Source organism: Labeo rohita, chromosome 2 (assembly GCF_022985175.1).
Source record: "Labeo rohita strain BAU-BD-2019 chromosome 2, IGBB_LRoh.1.0, whole genome shotgun sequence".
In the NCBI taxonomy this organism is placed as follows: domain Eukaryota; kingdom Metazoa; phylum Chordata; class Actinopteri; order Cypriniformes; family Cyprinidae; genus Labeo; species Labeo rohita.
In genome coordinates this window covers 31,168,119-31,187,949 of record NC_066870.1, presented here as the reverse complement: position 1 = coordinate 31,187,949, position 19,831 = coordinate 31,168,119, and the positions used below count along the sequence as shown (strand labels likewise).

Here is a 19,831-nt window from a genome sequence, read left to right as displayed (position 1 = left end):
GAGTTGCTGAAAAATTGAGAAATCAAATACTAAATAATAATACAAGTGTTGATGGGGATATGTTAGAACATTTGAATTACATTAAAAATCTTGTAGTTCAAAGAGACCAAGAACAAAGAAAGATGCAGTTGGTAGAAAAACAGAGATGTGGGAAGACAGAAAAATGTGGTGTATAAGAAATATGTAGCCTGTGTTGTAGAGGGGAAAAGTGTACACTATTGAAGTGAACGTATGAGTGGACAGAGTGAATGAAGGAGATGGAGGAGGAGGTAGACGAGGAGTAATAAAAGAAAAGAAAGGTGAGGACTGAGCAAAAAAAAGGAGTAAGGTGAATGATGAGGATATTTAAAGTGTGGGATGAAATCAAAGGGGGAGGAAGACTGAAAGTACTGTAAAAAGCAAAAATTGAAACTGTATCTGTTTGTTTCTCTCCTCTGTTTCACTTAACATTTCCCTCAGGAATGAGTGGGATAGAGAAGTGGGAGAGCTTTACTCACACTTTTCCTATAGAGATCAACAAACATGACATAGGAAAAGAAATAGGCCTACACATACGTACAAAACAGGTGGAAGAGAAAGTCAAACAGGCACAACAAGACACACACATACACACATATACAGCACTCACTCATTGATGTTAGTGAGAGCTGATGTGTGCAGAGAGGTTAGCATATTTACTACTCTAAAAAAGCAATTAGCACCACAGAGAAATGAAATGAAAGAGTGAATAAAATATGGCTGGAAACAGATGGAAGGGAAATGAGAGTATTTGCGAAAATGGGTTGAAAAAAATCTAAGACAAATGGGGTGGCAAACTAGAGGCAGAATTGGTAAATAAATCCCAAAAGTTCTTTAAATAATTTCATTGCCATCTAAATTTTGGCTCATATGCTACACTGCATTCCTTTACTAAGTTATTTTTATTGAATATTTAATTGTCACACTTTAATTATATTATGATTTCTGCAAAGGGAGACAATAATAAATTAGCACAAATCCAGACTTTTCTAAAATGCCATTATGATAGTTTCAAGCTCACTGGACATTTATTTGGACAAATATTAATAAGACTGTATTTATCAAAACGGGTAGGCCTACTCAATATTTTCTTTAAACATAACACAATTAATAATACAAATGTGCATGTTAAATAAAATATGTATACACACCCAGGACACCTTTTAACAGCATACAGGCATTGTTTTCACTCTACATAATACAAATATGGTATTTAAAGTGTATTTCAACTGCTGAAAGACTGACACATTATGCGACCACAAAAAAGTGAATAAAGAGAACAACAGAGTGTACAAACTAATAAATTGAATCAAATAAAGATTAATTCTTTGATTTGATTAAATCTTTGATTTGTTGGACATATATAGTCAACTACAAAGGCTCCAAAAACTTGATTCCATTCACAGAAAATCGTGATTTTTGATTAGCAGTTGGACTAGTTTAGTTTCGCAGACCTGGCAACCCTGTTTACCCCAAAAAGATTCTTCACAATTTCGATTCATTCCAATGAATCGAATCTTTCGATTCGGTTCACAAAATGACTCGTTTAGAATCTGTGCTTCCTTCAGCAACTCGCCTGCAGATGGTGACCAGTGTCTTTGAATCGTTGTTCAAAACACCGAATCATTTGCGATCTTAACAACACAACAAGGCTTGCTAATCGATCATAGTCAACGTTACTTGACTGGACTTGACCGAAAGCAACGCGTGTTTGAAAGAAGAGGCAATACAAAAGCAATGAAAGAGGTGAAAACAAAGTTTATTATCCGGAAGTTGCGTGCTTACAATGAATACACCTAAATTTCTGTATTTTTAAAAGCAAATTTGATATTGTAAACCATTATATTGTAACTTATACTTTATATTGTAAATATATACAATATTAATGTAGACTGTGGACACAATGTGAGTCTGATGATTCTGGAATGAGCTTGGAATCCAGTCTTGGAATCGATTCCGAAGCTCGAAGCAAAGTCAGAGTCGATTCCTAGTACTTAATCTGGTAATGTAAATATTTTGGTACCTGAGGCAGACTTAGACACAGAGTTCATTTCAGTACACACACACAAATGCTCATGGACATCACACAAAACACACCCACACAAAATACAGTTTTTTATTTGTTTGTGTGCAAAATTAGAGCAAGACTTGCCCTGAGGAAAGATGTGGACAGATGAATGTTCCGTCTGAGACCATTTGACTAAGTCATTTATTCTTGCTTACCTCTCTCGGCTTATAATTAAAGGCTTGCTTCTGTGTCTCTGTGTGCTACAGGGTACATTATTGTCATTCTCTGTTTATCTCTTTCTCTCCATGACGTTTTGCATTTGGCTCTGCTTTTCTAAATGCTTAACATTTGGCAGCAACACTTCAGGGATGTTTTTCTTATACTGTAGCATCTGGAAATACTTCAGAGTTTTCAAAAACACACACACACAGACGAATCAGTCTATGAATCAGACATCAGATGTTGTGTCTTTGTTCTCAGGGCACTTTTGCATCACTAATGACTAGTTAACTGAGTGAAGCTGCTTTGAGTGTTCTGATACACGGGCCAGTGTCATTAAGCGCTGTCATAAGCAGCTGTGCCGCAAAGACATGACGTCATGTCTTCTGCAGTCCAATCACGATGCATGAACAGTTGCGAAGAGAGAAGGCTGGTTTTATGACAGGAACTCAATGTCCAGAGTCCTTGACTTTCCGTATGACTTTCTTTCACCAAAGTCAGCTTGACAGCTTCGGTCCACTTTCATTTGGACTATGTGGAAAAAAGCGGCCAGTACATTCTTAATTATTGGTTTTCTGGAGAAAATGATGACAGAATTTCCATTTTGGTGTGACCTGTTCCTTTAAGTGTGATGAAGAGTTTTGTTTTATGGCTGTAAATGTAGTCCTCTGGAGGTGCACCCTTTCCTTTTTTTTCTCCCTCCCTTTATTAACGTTTTGCCTTAATTAGCAAATTGGACTGTTACCAATAATCCTGGAGGAGTGGCATGTGCCGGAGGAGAAAGAGAGACAGGAGGAGAGAGAGAGAGTGACGGAATTTTTCAGAAATATCTCTGCGATGATGTAATGGATAAAAAAAGAGTCTATAGCATGTGTTTGTAAAATATTGTATTTTTATTAATCTGCATTAATACATCTTATACATTAAAATAAGACATTAACCTAATTATATCCGCATCAAAAATTAACCAGGGATTGGGGTAAAATGTCCCAGATATTTGTGATGCCCTTGTCATGAACTCCTCAAATTGATTTTATTTGTCGTTTTATTATGGATGGTCATTCAAAGCGTTTTTTTTTTTAAAACACTACTTTTTTTATTTTATGTTTTATTTTAGCAAGGATGCATTTGATTAAAAGAGACCGTAAAGAGATTTAGGTTTATTTTTTTCTTTTTAAATAAATGCTGTTCTGTTAGACTTTATATTCAACAAAGAATGCCAGTTATCATGATTTTCACAAAAAATGTTTAATGCACAACTGTTTTTAACATTTTAACAAAATTAGAAAATGTTTCCTGAAAACCAAATCAGCGTATTAGAATGATTTCTGAATGATTATGTGACACTGAAAAATGAAAGGAAAAAAAAAGTTACATTTTAAAATATATTGAAATATGCAGTAACTATTTGTAAAATCTAATATGGTAATATTTTGCGATATTACTGCTTTGAATTGTAGTGTATTTTACCAAATGCTGAATTTAAATATATAAATGTGATTATTTTAATGTTCTTCTCTAGGCTTGGTTTATAAGTATTTAATATAAATGTTTGGCACACCAAACATCCTCATTAAAGTGGACAAAATCTACAGGGTCTAAGCAAATTGTACAGTAACATTAAAGCTAATTTTTGTCTTTTTCTGTGTCTGTCAGTGTTCAGCGGCCCACGGTTTTCTCAGGAGCCGGCGGATCAGTCTGTGGTGGTCGGGGAGAGAGTAGTTTTGTCCTGCGTGGTGTTTAACTACACCGGCATCGTACAGTGGACCAAAGACGGGCTCGCTCTTGGCATCGGAGAAGATCTGAGAGGTGAGCAAACACACACATACATCAGATCACACTAACCAAGGGCGTCATGCACCGTTTTTAGAGGGTAAACGAGTGACAGTATGAGCTTAATAAATGCTCGAGGTGAGATAAGACCAAAGAAAAACTATCTTTAATTGCACAACAGGAAAGTTTAGCAGCACAAATTTGATTGAGCATGAAAGAGGGCGTTCAAATGAATAAACCTGCTTGACAGACAGCAATTGCCTTGCATTTTCGTGGTATCTATTCATACTAGTTTGAAACGACACAAGGGTGGGTACGATGCCTGGATTTTCCATTTAAACCAATTTTTCTGCAATGTTTTAGACAAACAATTTTTTACTTGCACGCATTGTACAACCTAATTTTCACAGATACAAATAATTATTTTTTTGAATTTGTCATCTCTTCAGTTTAAATGGGCATGACAATAACCTTTGACTATACATCATATATGCAATGCAACATACATCATACAGCATAAGGTTTTTCCTTTTCCTCTATTTAAAATGATGCAACAGACATAATTTTTTCCTTTCATTGTCCAGACATTGCCATTTTCTTTCTTTGTCCTCTGTCTCGCTCCCTCTCTCGCTTTTTTTTTTTTGGACGTGTTGCTCTTTTGTCCGCTCTAATCACAGACACATACACATATAGATGTGCAAACACGCGCACAGGTTAAGCGTCTGCTTGCTGATTGGTTGAGCTAAAGGATGATGTAATCGTTGCCAATACTTTTGTCCTCCTGGTATCCAGATCGATGATGTCATAATGTGTGTGCCAGAGAGAGTGTGCAGTCTGAATGCCAATGTGTTAGAGTGCTGCCCTCTGGTGACAAACACATGTCCTACAGGCCACCACATAATCACACTGATTGGCTGTATAATATATGGCTTGGGTTTTATAATTCAAAGATCGCTGGAGCTTTTAATACATTTACAAAGAATGTGTATATTCATTTGAGTTCTCCATTGTGAGGGGAAATCCATGGAATAGGCACGGTCATGCTTTTGACTGTACATACAAGCTATGCTTGGGCTTTTGCAGCACAGTGTTATTTGCATCTGAAATGATAAATGTCTGAAACATTTTACTGTATTAAATTGTAATGGTGTGTGTGTGTTTCAGCATGGCCGCGGTACCGTGTATTGCGTATCTTGGATGTTGGGCAGTATAATCTGGAGATCACGTCAGCGGACCTGACCGATGACTCGCTGTACGAGTGTCAGGCCACTGAAGCCGCTCTGAGGTCCAGAAGAGCTAAACTCACTGTTCTGAGTGAGTACACACCAAATATATTAAGAATAGTGTACTGCCATTATATTATTTTTACAGTATGTATACTGTGAGAAGAATGCTTTTTTTTGCATTAAAGGAGAAGTCCACTTCCAGAACAAAAATTTACAGATAATGTACTCACCCCCTTGTCATCCAAGATGTTCATGTCTTTTTTTCCTCAGTTGTGAAGAAATTATGTTTTTTGAGGAAAACATTTCAGGATTTTCTTCCATATAGTGGACTTCTATGGTGCTTCGACTTTGAACTTCCAAAATGCTGTTTAAATGCAGTGTGGTTTCAAATGATCCCAAATGCAGTTGTAAACCACTCTGCCTGAATTGTTTATTTTTCCAGTTCATGACAGTTGAACTGCATTTTTTCCAATCATATTTTCTCCCTCGACTTCAAAAATCATTTTAAAATCATCCTACATCGCTGCAGAAGTACAGACACAGTCTTTGCAAAGTGAACATGCAAAGAAGATCAAACACCCTTAACAAAAAAGGTAAAACGGCAATATAGGACGATTTTGAAGTTGAGGGAGAACATGAGATGGGAATTTTTTCGACATACCCTAACTGTCATGAATTGGAAAAAAACACTTCAGGCAGAGCAAGACAAGATGGGTGTTTGACATTAAAAAGTATATAAATTGTATTACTTTTATGAAAATAACCGATCATTTTGCTAGATAAGACCCTTCTTCCTCGGCTGGGATTGTTTGCAACAGCATTTGAGATCGTTTGAAGTCGCATTTAAACTGCATTTTGGAAGTTCAAACTCGGGGCAACATATCAGTCCATTATGTGGAGAGAAATCCTGAAATGTTTTCCTCAAAAAACATCATTTCTTTACGACTTAAGAAAGAAAGACATGAACATCTTGGATGACAAGGGGGTGAGTTTATTATTTGTAAATGTTTGTTCTGGAAGGTGACTTCTCCTTTAAATTCCATGCAATTCGTTAAACAACAGCACACTCATACAAAACACTCAACTTGACTTTCCATTTCCAGTGTGATGAATGAACCTAAAGCAATACCAGTTGTGTTTAAGATCTCATTATTTAAACTGCACAAAATTGAACACAAAAGTCAAAATTATTTCTGTATTTGTTATTGTTGCTGTGACAGTGTTGAAATATACTACTGTTTAAAATATTCATTGCTACATAATGTTCACTAATAATTAAAAAAATGAAGTATACGGTATGCAATTTGCAGTCCCAACATAGCCATTAACACACAGGAAGTGTTTTTCTAAAGAATACATTCTGCTTTCTTTTTTTAGCTTGTTTTGTAAGGACACTAATAGCAGCTCCAGAGATGCTGTACTGCTGCCTTGGAGCGATTTAACTATTTACATTCTCTTTTTCTTTATGTGAAGCTAATCTGGCATGATACACAAATGTGTATCTAAATCTAAATACTGAGAAAATCCCCTTTCAAGTTGAAATGATGTTCTTAGCAATGCATATTACTAATCAAAAAATTAAGTTTTCATATATTTACGGTAGGCAGTTTACAAAATATCTTCATGAAACATGAACTTTACTTAATATCCTAATGATTTAAAAAAAAAAAATCTATATTTTTGACCCATACAATGTATTTTTGGATAATGCTACAAATATATCCATGCTATATAAGACTGGTTTTGTGATTCAGGGTCCCATATAAACTACCATTTAAAAGTTTTGGTTGGAAAGACTTTTTAATGTTTTTAAAATTATGAGTAACACTTTACTGAAAGTCTTTATGTATAATGCATTATAAAAGTAGTTTTAATGCATTAATTATGCATTGCAATGCACCTTATAATGCATTGTACAATCTCATGAATAATTGTAAACACAGTTAATAAATTATAAATAACATTTATCAATTCATTTTTTTATATATGCATTTTAAATTCGGTTATAGTTATTTGCGACAAGATATAATGTATTACACCGCACATTATGATTAATTATAATGCATTATACCATTTAAAAACCCTTTATAGTCCATTATACATAAAGTGTTACCAAATTATACTTATCAAGGCTGACTTTTTTGTTCAAAACTACAGTAATTGTGAAATATTATTACAATTTAAAATAAGTTTTCTATTTTTATGTATTTTAAAATTGTATTTATTCCTGATTGCAAAAGCTGGATTTTCAGCATCATTACTCCAGTCTTTAGTTTCACACGATCCTTCAGAAATCATTCTAATATGGTGATTTGGTGTTCAAGAAACAGTTGTGCTACCTAATATTTCTGTAGGAACAGTTTTTTCATAATTCTTTGATGAATAAAAAGTTTAAAAGAACAGCATTTATTTGAAATATATCGTTTACATTATAAATGTTTACTACCTCTTTTAATAAGTTTAATGCATAAAATGTTTTCTTTTAAAAACGTACTGACCCAAAACTTTTGAACGATAGTGTGTCATACACAGTATTCACAAAGGACAAAACCAAATCATATGTGTCAGCATTTATAGATGTTAACTGTGTGCACAGTGTGTAAGTCACTTTCAGCATATTATCTATCGGTCTGTGTAGTTCCCCCTGAAGGTCCTGTTATCGAGGGCTCTCCGGAGATCCTGCTGACAGCAGGAACCTCATATAACCTCACCTGTGTGTCTCGAGGAGCAAAGCCACTGTCAACGATAGAATGGTACAAAGATGGGATCATAGTGGAGGGAGCCCATACCAGCACTGTGAGTGAGCGCACAAGCAAATGAAGATAGCAGATAAAATCACATATGTGAGAACATATGGTATCTATCTATCTATCTATCTATCTATCTATCTATCTATCTATCTATCTATCTATCAGGAGGTGTTAGCGGACAGAAAGAGGGTGACCACAAAGAGTTTTCTGGAGATCCAGCCAGTGGACACAGACACGGGACGAAATTTCACCTGTGTGGCTTCAAACCTGGCTGCCCCGCTGGGAAAGAGGGCCACTGTCACTCTCAATGTCCACCGTAAGTGACTGCGTACACCTACTTTGGCGTGCTGGCATACTGTATATGCACAAGAAGAGCCCTAATGACCTCTCAATCTCTCTCCAGATCCTCCTACAGTTGTCTTGTCTATAGAGCCTCGCTCAGTTCTAGAAGGAGAGCGAGTTAAATTTACCTGCCAGGCCACTGCCAACCCTCCCATTATGGGCTACAGGTTAGTGTGTAGTGTAGGTGTACATGCTGATCGTAGTGATGTGCTCTCTCCTGTTTTCATATGCACAGTGTGTGTGTTTGCATTGTTAATTTGATATTTTTGGGATGCTATTTTTTTTTATTATTTTCAGTATGTCGATATAATTTTTAGCATTTTTTATTCAAGTTTAAGTTTTAGGTACCTCAAGAAAAAGAGAAATGCTATCTTGGCAAATAGCTGAAATACAATACGTTCAAGCATTTTATATTTTATTTTTTAATTTTATTATTATTTTATTTACATGTAATACATTTTTTTTTCTGCATTAATTTTAGTTAATAACCATAATGTGTTGTAGGTGGGCTAAAGGGGGCGTGATTCTGGACGGAGCGAGAGAAAGTGTGTTTGAGACGACAGCAGATCACTCGTTCTTCACTGAGCCCGTGTCCTGTCTAGTCTTTAATGCAGTGGGCAGCACTAACGTCAGTATTTTGGTGGATGTTCACTGTGAGTATCTCAGTCCATTCATCCAATGATCTACCACACAGGTGTACAGATGGATTTATGTTATACTGTATGCATTTGCTGTTGCTATGCAGTTCAGCCGGTGCAAATTATGTTTTTTCTTTCATCCTGAAAATTAAAGGAGAAGTCCACTTCCAGAACAACAATTTACAAATAATTTACTAACCTATTTGTCATCCAAGATGTTCATGTCTTTTTTATTCTTCAGTCGTAAAGAAATTATGTTTTTTGAGGAAAACATTTCAGCATTTTTCTTCATATAGTGGACTGATATGGTGCCCCTATTTTGAACTTCCAAAATGTAGTTTGAATGTGGCTTCAAACGATCCCAAACGCAGCTGTAAAGGATCCCAGCCGAGAAAGAAGGGTCTTATGTAGCGTAACGATCGTTTATTTTAATAAAAAGAATACAGTTTATATACTCTTTAATGCCAAATGCTGGTCTTGACTTACTCTGCTTGGACTGTTTTTGTTCTGGTTCATGACAGATGTATGTCGTAGTATGTCGAAAAACTCCGATCTCATGTTCTCCCTCAACTTCGAAATAGTCCTATATCGCTTTTTTACCTTTTTTATTAAGGGTGTTTGATCTTCTTTGCATGTTCATGTTGCAAAGACTGTGTCGGTACTTGTGCAGCGATGTAGGATGATTTTGAAATATTTTTTCTTTTGAAGTTGAGGGAGAAAATACGATTGGAGTTTTTCAGCATACTCTAATTGAGGCAGAATACACAGAGTTCATGGAGAGAAAAGCAAGATGAGCATTTGAGATTAAAAAGTATTTAAATTATACATTTTTAATGAAAATAACCGATTGTTTCACTAGATAAGACCCTTCTTTCCTCGGCTGGGATCGTTTACACCCGCATTTGGGATCGTTTGAGGCCGCATTTAAACTGCCTTTTGGAAGTTCAAATTTGGGGCACCATATCAGTCCATTATATGAAGAACAATCCAGAAATGTTTTCCTCAAAAAACATAATTTTTTATCTATTTTTTAGTTTAAGATTGATTTGAATTACTTTTAGTAGTTCATTTGTATTTTTTTTATAGCATCTATTTTCTTGTTGTTTTTAGTTTTTCAAATAAAACTTCATCTTAATTGTTTTAGTAAATTATAATAACCTTGTTGCCTTTTTTTTTTTTTTTTTTTGCTCTCTAGTTGGTCCAATTTTGGTGGTGGAGCCGAGGCCTGTAACAGTGGATGTTGACTCTGACGTCTCACTCAACTGTAAATGGTCAGGAAATCCTCCGCTCACACTCACATGGACTAAGAAGGGCTCCAGTATGGTTAGTGCACACTAGATAATGCTTCCTACACCCTACAAAGTGCACTTACCTCTAACAAAAAAATCTGACTTGTACAAACACAACAAAAACACTCTACTGACCATTTTTAATGCTGTCTATCTTTCTTTATTGCACTCTTTGTTGTTCAGGTCCTCAGTAATAGCAATCAGCTATTCCTGAAGTCTGTGAGTCAGGCGGATGCAGGACAGTATGTGTGTAAAGCCATTGTTCCCAGAATTGGTGTCGGAGAGACAGAGGTCACTCTTACAGTCAATGGTCAGTAACATATACATAACTACTAGGGGTGTAAGGGTACATGTATTTGTGCTGAACGGTCACGGTACGGGCGTCTCGGTTCGGTGCATTACAACGAATACAGGCAGTTCACCCTTAATCCAGAAAGGGGTGCCCGCAGTAATGCAACGCTGTTTGATACCCGACTGCAGAAGAACAGCGAATACCAGGAGTTGCGCACTTGAAAGCAAAGCCCACTAGGCAGTGACCATGTGCTGATTCTGAACGCGTCTATCACTGACAAAGTAGTATAATGTTACTTTAAAGGCTTACACACTCAACTGTTTGCGAAATGAAACTTTGTGCTCTTGTATCCTACCTTTCTCATTCGGCACAAATCCAAATATTCCATAATATTTACATATTTGCGATGCATCCAAATGCTAAACTATTATTTATTATGTAAATTATAGACTTTGTACTTCAGTCGCATTCTAACGGTGACACAGTGAGGTTTTATTTTGATAAAATAACGTTACCAACTGCACTGTCAAGTTAGCAATGCTAGAAGCCTGGAACTGATATGTTTTGTGTTTCTGTGCGCCGACACGATTACTTCAACTGTCCTCATACCAGCAAAATCAACTTAAACAAAAAACAAATAGAATATAATTTTCTGCCATTTGAGTTTCCTTTCTGTCAAAAAACTGAACTGAAACTCAGCAAATATAGGGCTACCTTGCATGTCACACAGTTTTTTCCCTTGTCTATCAACTAGATTAAATATATTTCAAGTATTTATTCCTTGTATGTATATATTTACTGCAGACTTTATAGCCTATATATGACATTAATTTGCTATAATATTTAGTATTTTCACATGTAGGTGGAAAAAATTGTAATTTGTACTACTGTCTGTTTAAAATAAATGGAAAGAAACCTAGCTTAGTAGATCTGTTTTTTTTTTCTGTTGTACTGAAATCGTATTGAACCGTGACCCTCGAGCCAAGGTACGTACCGAGCCATGACATCTGTGTACCGTTACACCCCTAATAACTACACAAAAATATGTCTAGATGTTTTTTTTACTCTTTAAATGCTTATACAAAGCTGCTAAAATTTGAAAAGCGTGATATGACTCTCTTAATGATGTGATTGGGTGTCCAGGTCCTCCAATCATCTCGAGCGAGCCGATCCAGTATGCTGTGAGAGGAGAGAAGGGGGAAATCAAGTGCTACATAGCCAGCACCCCTCCGCCGGACAAAATCGTGAGTTGAAATCCCATTCTTTACAGTGCATAAACACAGCTTTTATTACAGGTTATTCACAACATGTGGCATGCTGTGATTTACAGCAGACACTACATTTCAAGCATTGTACAGATAAAAATGAATGTGGAATAAATAATCAAGATTTTTTCACTAAAGAAATATCTGTTTTTAGAGCTTTAAAGTTTGTTCTTTTGAAGTGTGGCTGCTTCTTCCTTTACATGTAGGAAATTCTGGTTATGCATTGCCAATATAATTTCTCTGGGTTTTCAGTGCTGTTTCTTGGCATTAATGGTGCAGAAATGACATAAAGCAGCTTTATTCTGCTTTATGTATTCTCTTAATGTGGCTCTCACTGTACTTGTTTTTCGTCCTACCTTTATCATCTTTACACTATACTCGATTGAATACTGAGAGAGAGAGAGCTAAAGGAAGCGTGAAAAATAGAGGTCAAGATGATATCAAATGAGACATGAAAGTTGAGGAGGGCTGGCGGGGAGGGGGAGAAAAAGAGTGACGGCGCAGAACAAAGTCCTGTACCTTTCAGTGTCGATTATCACCAGCAGACGACACGACATGACAGACAAATGAGTGAGCTTTTAACAATCTCAGCACTTTACTCAACGCTCTGCTTCTTTTCCTCCTTCCTTCACTCTCTCTCTTGTCTTCTTCCTTCCACCTGTCCTCTAGTCACCCTCCTCCTCTTTATCGTTCTCTTCATGCACCTTTCTAGTCGCTCTTTTTCCTTTCTGTCATTTTAGCATGCTTCTTTGGCACAATAAAAACGGCTTTGCTGAACAGGTAAAAGAAAATTATATAAAAATAGTGCAAATACAGCAAACCTAGTAGTAACAAATAAACGTATGGTGTATAAAAAATAAATAAAATAAGTAAAACGTTTTAGTATTAACATACTAAACAAAGAAAACAAATATTAACAAATAGAATTTTTTTTTAAATAATAACTGCAAAAAGGTAAAGAAGAATCATGAAAATAGAGGGAACAAATTGTAGTATTAACAAATAAAATAAAGAAATGTGTATGAAATAAAACAACTGCACAATAAAAAAATAGATTAAAAATAATAATATAAAACAAATAGTCATATTAAAAAATTTAATATTTTGAAATGTGCATTTTCAAATTATAAAATAAAATAATTGCAAAAAAGTAAAGTTAGAGGGAAAAATAGTATTATCACTTGGAGTGGATATAAAGTAGTGCTGTCAAATGTTTAATCGCGATTAATCACATACAAAATAAAAGTTTAAGTTTGCCTCGTGTGTGTACTGTGTGTAATTATGATGTATATATAAATACACAAATACATGTATATATATTTAAGAGAAATATATGTACAAAATATATTTTATTTATATATAATATAATTAATATAAAAATTAGAATAAATACATATACTTGTAAATATTTCTTAAATATTTACATAATGGGTTTATATTTATATAGACATAATAATTACACACAGTACACACACATATATTAGGCAAAGTCAAACTTTTAGCAAGAAAAAAAATAAAATAGAGGGAACAAGTAGTAGTAAAATTAAATGAGTAATTACAAAAATAAAAAAAATTCCACAAACGTACATAATAAGCTGTTAGAGTGATATTTAAACAAGTTATTAAAGGGAATAAAGATTAAATTAAACCTAGATTTGCCCATAATAGTACTATTATGCATGAGTTTAGTAATAGAGACTCACACTCCTCTGTTGTTCTCTCTCTCTGTCTGATCGCTCACTGGATAATGAGACATGGCAGAACAGGACTGGCCTTAATGTGGAGACGGTACTTATGAGATAATGAATAATGGAATAAATGAGGAAAGAAAGTGGAGGAGAGGAAAGGAGAGCAGGCCATATGCTTTTGTTCCCCATCCTCTCGTCCTTCCTGTTGCGCCCCCGGCTCTCACTGTCGCTCTGTTGTCAGTTTGAGAGGGACATTAGCGCTGTGAATATTTGATGGAGTGTTGTTCATTTTGTATGAACTATCTGCTCTCCCACAGTTCAGAGCAAAATCCTAAAAGGGCTGTGAACCCCTGCCTGTGTGTGTATATATTTTTAATGTATTTTCAAAAATGTATGACATTCTCATGCAGCTATTTACTAATGTGTATCAACTAGATTAAATATGTGTGTATGTGTATATGTGTGTTAATGCATACATGTTGTTCTGCAGGTTTGGGCCTGGAAGGAGAATGTGTGGGAAAAAGAGAGAGGAACACTACTGGAGAGGTACACAGTAGAGCAGAGCAGACCTGCGTCACAAGGGGGCGCTGTTCTGTCCACACTCACCATCAATAACGTCATGGAGTCTGACTTCCAGTCCACCTACAACTGCACGGCATGGAACGCCTTTGGACCAGGAACCATGATCATCACCCTGGAGGAGACGGGTCAGAAAAAAAACACTCTATAGTGTCTATAGAACTGTCTCATTCTGTCTCTCTCTGTCTCTTACTTAGATATAGTGTCTCTAGGTATAATAACTCTCTTTCTCTGTCAGATATAGCGCATTCTCTTTCTCACTCTCTGATATAGCATCCGTAGGTATAATACCTGCCTGTCTCTCTCACAGTTATATTGTAATGTCTAGATATAGTGTAGTGCGTAGGTGTCTTTCTCTCAGATATATAATGGCTGTAATTTTTTTCACTCAGATATAATGTCCATAAGTGTCTTTTTTTTTTTTTTTCAAATATATAATGCCTGTCTTTCTCTTTCTCTCTCAGATATATTATGTAGGTGTTATTCTTTCAGATATATAATGCCTGTCAATATAATACCTGTCTCTCTCACAAATATTGTGTCCATTGGTGTCTTTTTCTCAGATATATAATGCCTATAGATGCAATTCCTGTCTGTCTCTCAGATATAGTGTCCGTAGGTGACTTTCTTTTACATGTATGTGACTGTAGCAAGCCAAAAATACATAGTATGGGGCAAAATTATTGACTTTTCTTTAATGCAAATAATCATTAGGATATTAAGTAAAGATCATGTTCCATCAAAATATTTTGTAAATTTCCTACTGTAAATATATCAAAACTTAACTCAATTTTTGATTAGTACATTGCATTGCTAAGAACTTTGGACAACTTTAAAGGCGATTTTCTTAATATTTTGATTTTTTTGCACCCTCAGATTCCAGATGTCAGATTTTTCAAATGTCCTGTCCTAACAAATCAAATTTAGAGATCTACAAATTTAAATCAATTCCTGTCTTTCTCTCAGATATAATGTCCATAGGTCTCTCTCTCAGATGTATTACCTGTAGGTACCATTCTTACACATATATAACGGCTATAGATATAATACCTGTCTCTTTCACATATCAACGCTGGTGTCTTTCTCTCAGATACATAACACCTGTAGATATAATTCCTGTCTTTCTTTCAGATATAGTGTCCATAGGTGTCTTTCTCTCAAATATAGTGTTCATAGGCGTCTTTCTCCCAGATAGATAACACCTTTAGATAGACCTGTGTCTCTCTCACATATTATGTCCGCTGGTGTCTTTCCCTCAGATATATAATGCCTGTAGATGCACTTCCTGTCTCTCTCTCAGATATAGTGTTTGTACGTGTCTTTCGTGTAGATATATAATGCCTTTAGATTTCATTCCTGTTTCTCAGATATAGTATCCATAGGTGTCTTTCTCTTAGATATAAAGCACCTGTGGATATAATACCTGTCTCTCTCTCGCATATCATGTCTGTAGATGTCTTTCTCTCAGTTATATAATGCCTATCAATGCAATTCCTGTCTTTTATTATTAGATATAGTGTCCATATGTCTTTCTTTTAGATATATAATGCCTGTAGATTTCATTCCTGTCTTTCTCTCAGATATAGTGTCCGGGTGTCTTTCTCTCAGATATATAACACCTATAGATATGATACCTGTCGCTCTCTCATATTGTGTCTGTTGGTGTTTTTCTCTCAGATAATGCCTGTAGATGCAATTCCAGTCTCTCTCTTAGATATAGTGTCTGTAGGTGTCTTTCTTTTAGATATATGATGCCTGTAGATTTCATTGCTGTCTTTCTTTCAGATATGGTGTCCATAGGTGTCTTTCTCTCAGATATATAGCACCTGTAGATATAATATCTGTCTCTCACATATTATGTCCATTAGTATCTTTCTTTCAGATATATAATGCCTATAGATGCAATTCCTGTCTCTCTCATATATAGTGTCCATAGGTGTCTTTCACTCAGATATATAGCACCTTTCGATATAATATCTGTCTCTCTCACATATTATGTCCGTTGGTGTCTTTCTCTCAGATATATAATGCCTGTAGATGCAATTCCTGTCTCTCTCTCATATATAGTGTCCATAGGTGTCTTTCTCTCAGATATATAACACCTATAGATATAATACCTGTCGCTCTCTCATATTGTGTCTGTTGGTGTTTTTCTCTCAGATAATGCCTGTAGATGCAATTCCAGTCCCTCTCTTAGATATAGTGTCTGTAGGTGTCTTTCTTTTAGATATATGATGCCTGTAGATTTCATTGCTGTCTTTCTTTCAGATATGGTGTCCATAGGTGTCTTTCTCTCAGATATATAGCACCTGTAGATATAATACCTGTCTTTCTTACATATTATGTCTGTTAGTGTCTTTCTCTCAGATATATAATGCCTATAGATGCAATTCCTGTCTCTCTCATATATAGTGTCCATAGGTGTCTTTCACTCAGATATATAGCACCTGTAGATATAATATCTGTCTCTCTCTCAGATATAGTGTTCGTAGGTGTCTTTCTTTTAGATATATAATAGCTGTAGATTTCATTGCTGTCTTTCTTTCAGATATAGCGTCCATAGCTGTCTTTCTCTCAGATATATTGCCTATATATAATACCTGTCTCTTTCACATATTTAGTTTCCATAAGTATTATTCTCTCATATATGTATATAACATATATGTGTAACGGTCATAGGTATAATACCTGTCTTTCTTTAAGATATAGTATACGTATTTGTCTTTCTCTCAGGTATATATAACCCCTGTAGATATATTATGTCCGTTGGTGTTTTTCTCTAAGATAGTTTTCATAAGTGTCATTCTCTCATATATATATACCGGTCATAGGTATAATACATATCTTTCTCTCAGATATAGTGTATCATACTTGTAGATATAATGCCCGTCTTTCTCTCAGATATATAACACCTGTTGATATATTATGTCCGTTGGTGTTTTTCTCTAAGATATATAATGCCTGTAGATATCATTCCTGTGTTCAGATATAGTGTCCGTAGGTGTCTTTCTTTTAGATATGTAATGCCTGTAGATTTCATTCATGTCTTTATCTCACATAAAGAGTCCATAAGTTTCTTTCAGATATAATGCCTATATATACAGTACTTGTCTCTTTCACAGATATAGTTTTCATAAGTGTCATTCTCTCATATATATACCGGTCATAGGTATAATGCCTGTCTTTATCCCAGATATAGTGTATTATGCTTGTAGATATAATACCCATCTTTCATATATAGTGTACATACATGTCTTTCTCTTAGATATATGACACATGTAGATGTAATTTCTGTTTCTCTCTCACATTTTGTGTCCATAGGAGTCTTTATCTCAGATATAATGCCTGTATATAATACCTGTCTTTCACAGAAAAAGTTTACTTAGGTGTCATTCTCTCATAGTGAAATTATAGCTGTCTTAGATATATCTATTTGACTTAAACATAGGTCTCGTAGCATTATGTCTCATTTTTATATATAATATCTTTCAATTAATACCTATTTGTCTCTCTTTCTCAGATATATTATTCCTTCCTATAAAGCTTGTTTCTCTCTCAGATGTAGTACCTGTAGATAATATAACTTACATCTGTAGGTAATATAAACGTCTGCTTTATATCTGTCTCAGGTACAGTGTTTGTATGTTTCATGCCTATCTCTCTCTCTCTCAGATATAGTGCCTGTAGGTGTGATAGCAGGTGGATCTGTTGGATCATCCATTTTGCTTCTGCTTCTCCTGTTTGCTCTGATATTCTATCTGTATCGACAGCGCAAAGGCAGTGAGTACACCGTGTATATGTGTCTGATTCTGTGTACATCAGTGTTTATGTTCATTTGTTTATGATGAATGTAACCAATTTATCACCAGAATTCAAAATGTGTATTAAAAGGAAGTTCTCTGAAAGTCAAAATAGTGACAAAAAAAAAAAGTGTAAAATGCTTGATTGTGGTTTGGCGCCCCCGTGTGGCAAGAAGACAGAAAAGAAAAAAAGCCTGTCAAGAACATACCATCGTCATACCTTACCACAAATTCAAAAGGATATTTATATAAAAGGATATTTATTAATACATTTAAATAATAATTCTGTTTTTAGGACCACTGTTACATTTTTGTGACATTTCTTGCACTGTGAATTAATGTTATGGCAATTAAATAATCCCCACACTGTATTTATAAACATAGTTTATATGCTTCAAACAAAAAATAGACACTATAATAAACATTACTGAACTTAACAGAAAACATTTTTACAACAGGTTTTGATAGATGTACCATTTTTGCAAAAATAGTTTTATACTTTTTCATTGAAACTTTGATGTCAGCTAATAGAAAATGCAAAATATCTACTTCAATGAGACACGTGATGATTTATGTGTCCTAACTTTTATGGAACAGCCTACTAACACAAAGGTTCAGTCTGAGGTAACAATAAAATACTGAAATCATAATCTTGCTTTCAGACCAATGGCTATAAACTGCTGTGATTTAATGGAACTATTAAATCATTTAATTGATTAAAATGATGTGAGGCTTTGTGTCAGTGATCTATTATGCCTCCAGGTCGTCGTGGAGTCACGTTGAAGCCAGACATTAAGGTGGAAACAGTCAACAAGGAGACTCACAGTCTTGAGGAAGAGGCTGCCGGCGCCTCCACAGCCACACGAATGGTAAAGGCTATGTATTCTGTGAGTATCTATAGCATAAACTAGACTGTCAGGCTGTCTGATAAAAAGTTCATAAATATATGGACAGACATGCTATTTTATTATTTTAAACAAAGAAATAAAGACTTCTTTTGAAATTTTGTCGGGCACTTGGTTTCTATAACACTGTGCTCCGTGAAGCACTCCAGTTCAAAAGTTTGGGGTCAGTAAGATTATTTAAATGTTTTTGATAATATTCCCATGCTCACCAAGACTGTATTAGACCACAAATACAGCAAAAACAGCTTATAATTGAATATATCTTAAAATGTAATTTATTCTTGTGATGGAGAAGCTGAATTTTCAGCATCATTACTTTAGTTTAATGTCACATGATCCTCATGAAATCATTCTAATATGCTGATTTGGAAACATTTCTTATTATCAACAACGTTGAAAACATTTGTGCTTTATAATATTTTAAGGGAACCCAGGAAAATTTCAGGATTTTTTTATGAATAGAAATTTCAAAAGAACAGCATTTATTTTATTATGTTACCAATTCTTTTGGTCAATTTAATGCTTCCTTGCTGAAAAAAAGATTTTTTTATTCATTTTCATTAATTCATTTTCATTTATTTTAAAAGAAAATCTCACTGATCCCAAATTTTTAAACGGTAGTGTAGCAGTATAAAATATCAGACATGATGTGATTGTACAGTTTAAAGGAAAAATGTATCAATTATTTGATATGGTTTAACTGTTCTATAAAATCTCTACAATCACATTATCTAGTCCAGCTTTGGTAAAAGCTGGATTGATACAATTATTCAAATTAAAGTATCAGCATTATCTTTCAGTCTGACTGAAACCAAACTATTAAAGTGCATGCAAATGTACTTAGTGAGTTTAGGAGCCACCAATTTTAGTGCTTTTTAATGTGGGCCATTTCTGCTTAATTTTATCCACACAGATAAAGAAGTAAAAGATAAACCTATAGTTTCTCATGGTGAAAGACTTTCTTTCCACCACAAACTAAAGAACATCTATTCTTCACCAATTGTGATAAAGCTGATATCCTGTTTTCCTCCCTCTCTCT

At 34.9% G+C, this 19,831-nt stretch overlaps 1 protein-coding gene across 1 annotated transcript in view; it reads left to right on the top strand.

Annotated features, from left to right (window-relative positions):
- Positions 1-19,831, top strand: part of kirrel1b (kirre like nephrin family adhesion molecule 1b) — a 49,114-nt gene that overhangs the window by 24,919 nt on the left and 4,364 nt on the right. Inside the window, 12 exon segments of the mRNA XM_051129181.1 lie at positions 3,902-4,054; positions 5,183-5,332; positions 7,883-8,040; positions 8,160-8,310; positions 8,398-8,503; positions 8,841-8,989; positions 10,170-10,297; positions 10,447-10,573; positions 11,699-11,799; positions 13,999-14,215; positions 17,760-17,867; positions 18,650-18,774. Coding sequence (XP_050985138.1) covers positions 3,902-4,054; positions 5,183-5,332; positions 7,883-8,040; positions 8,160-8,310; positions 8,398-8,503; positions 8,841-8,989; positions 10,170-10,297; positions 10,447-10,573; positions 11,699-11,799; positions 13,999-14,215; positions 17,760-17,867; positions 18,650-18,774 — 1,673 coding nt within the window.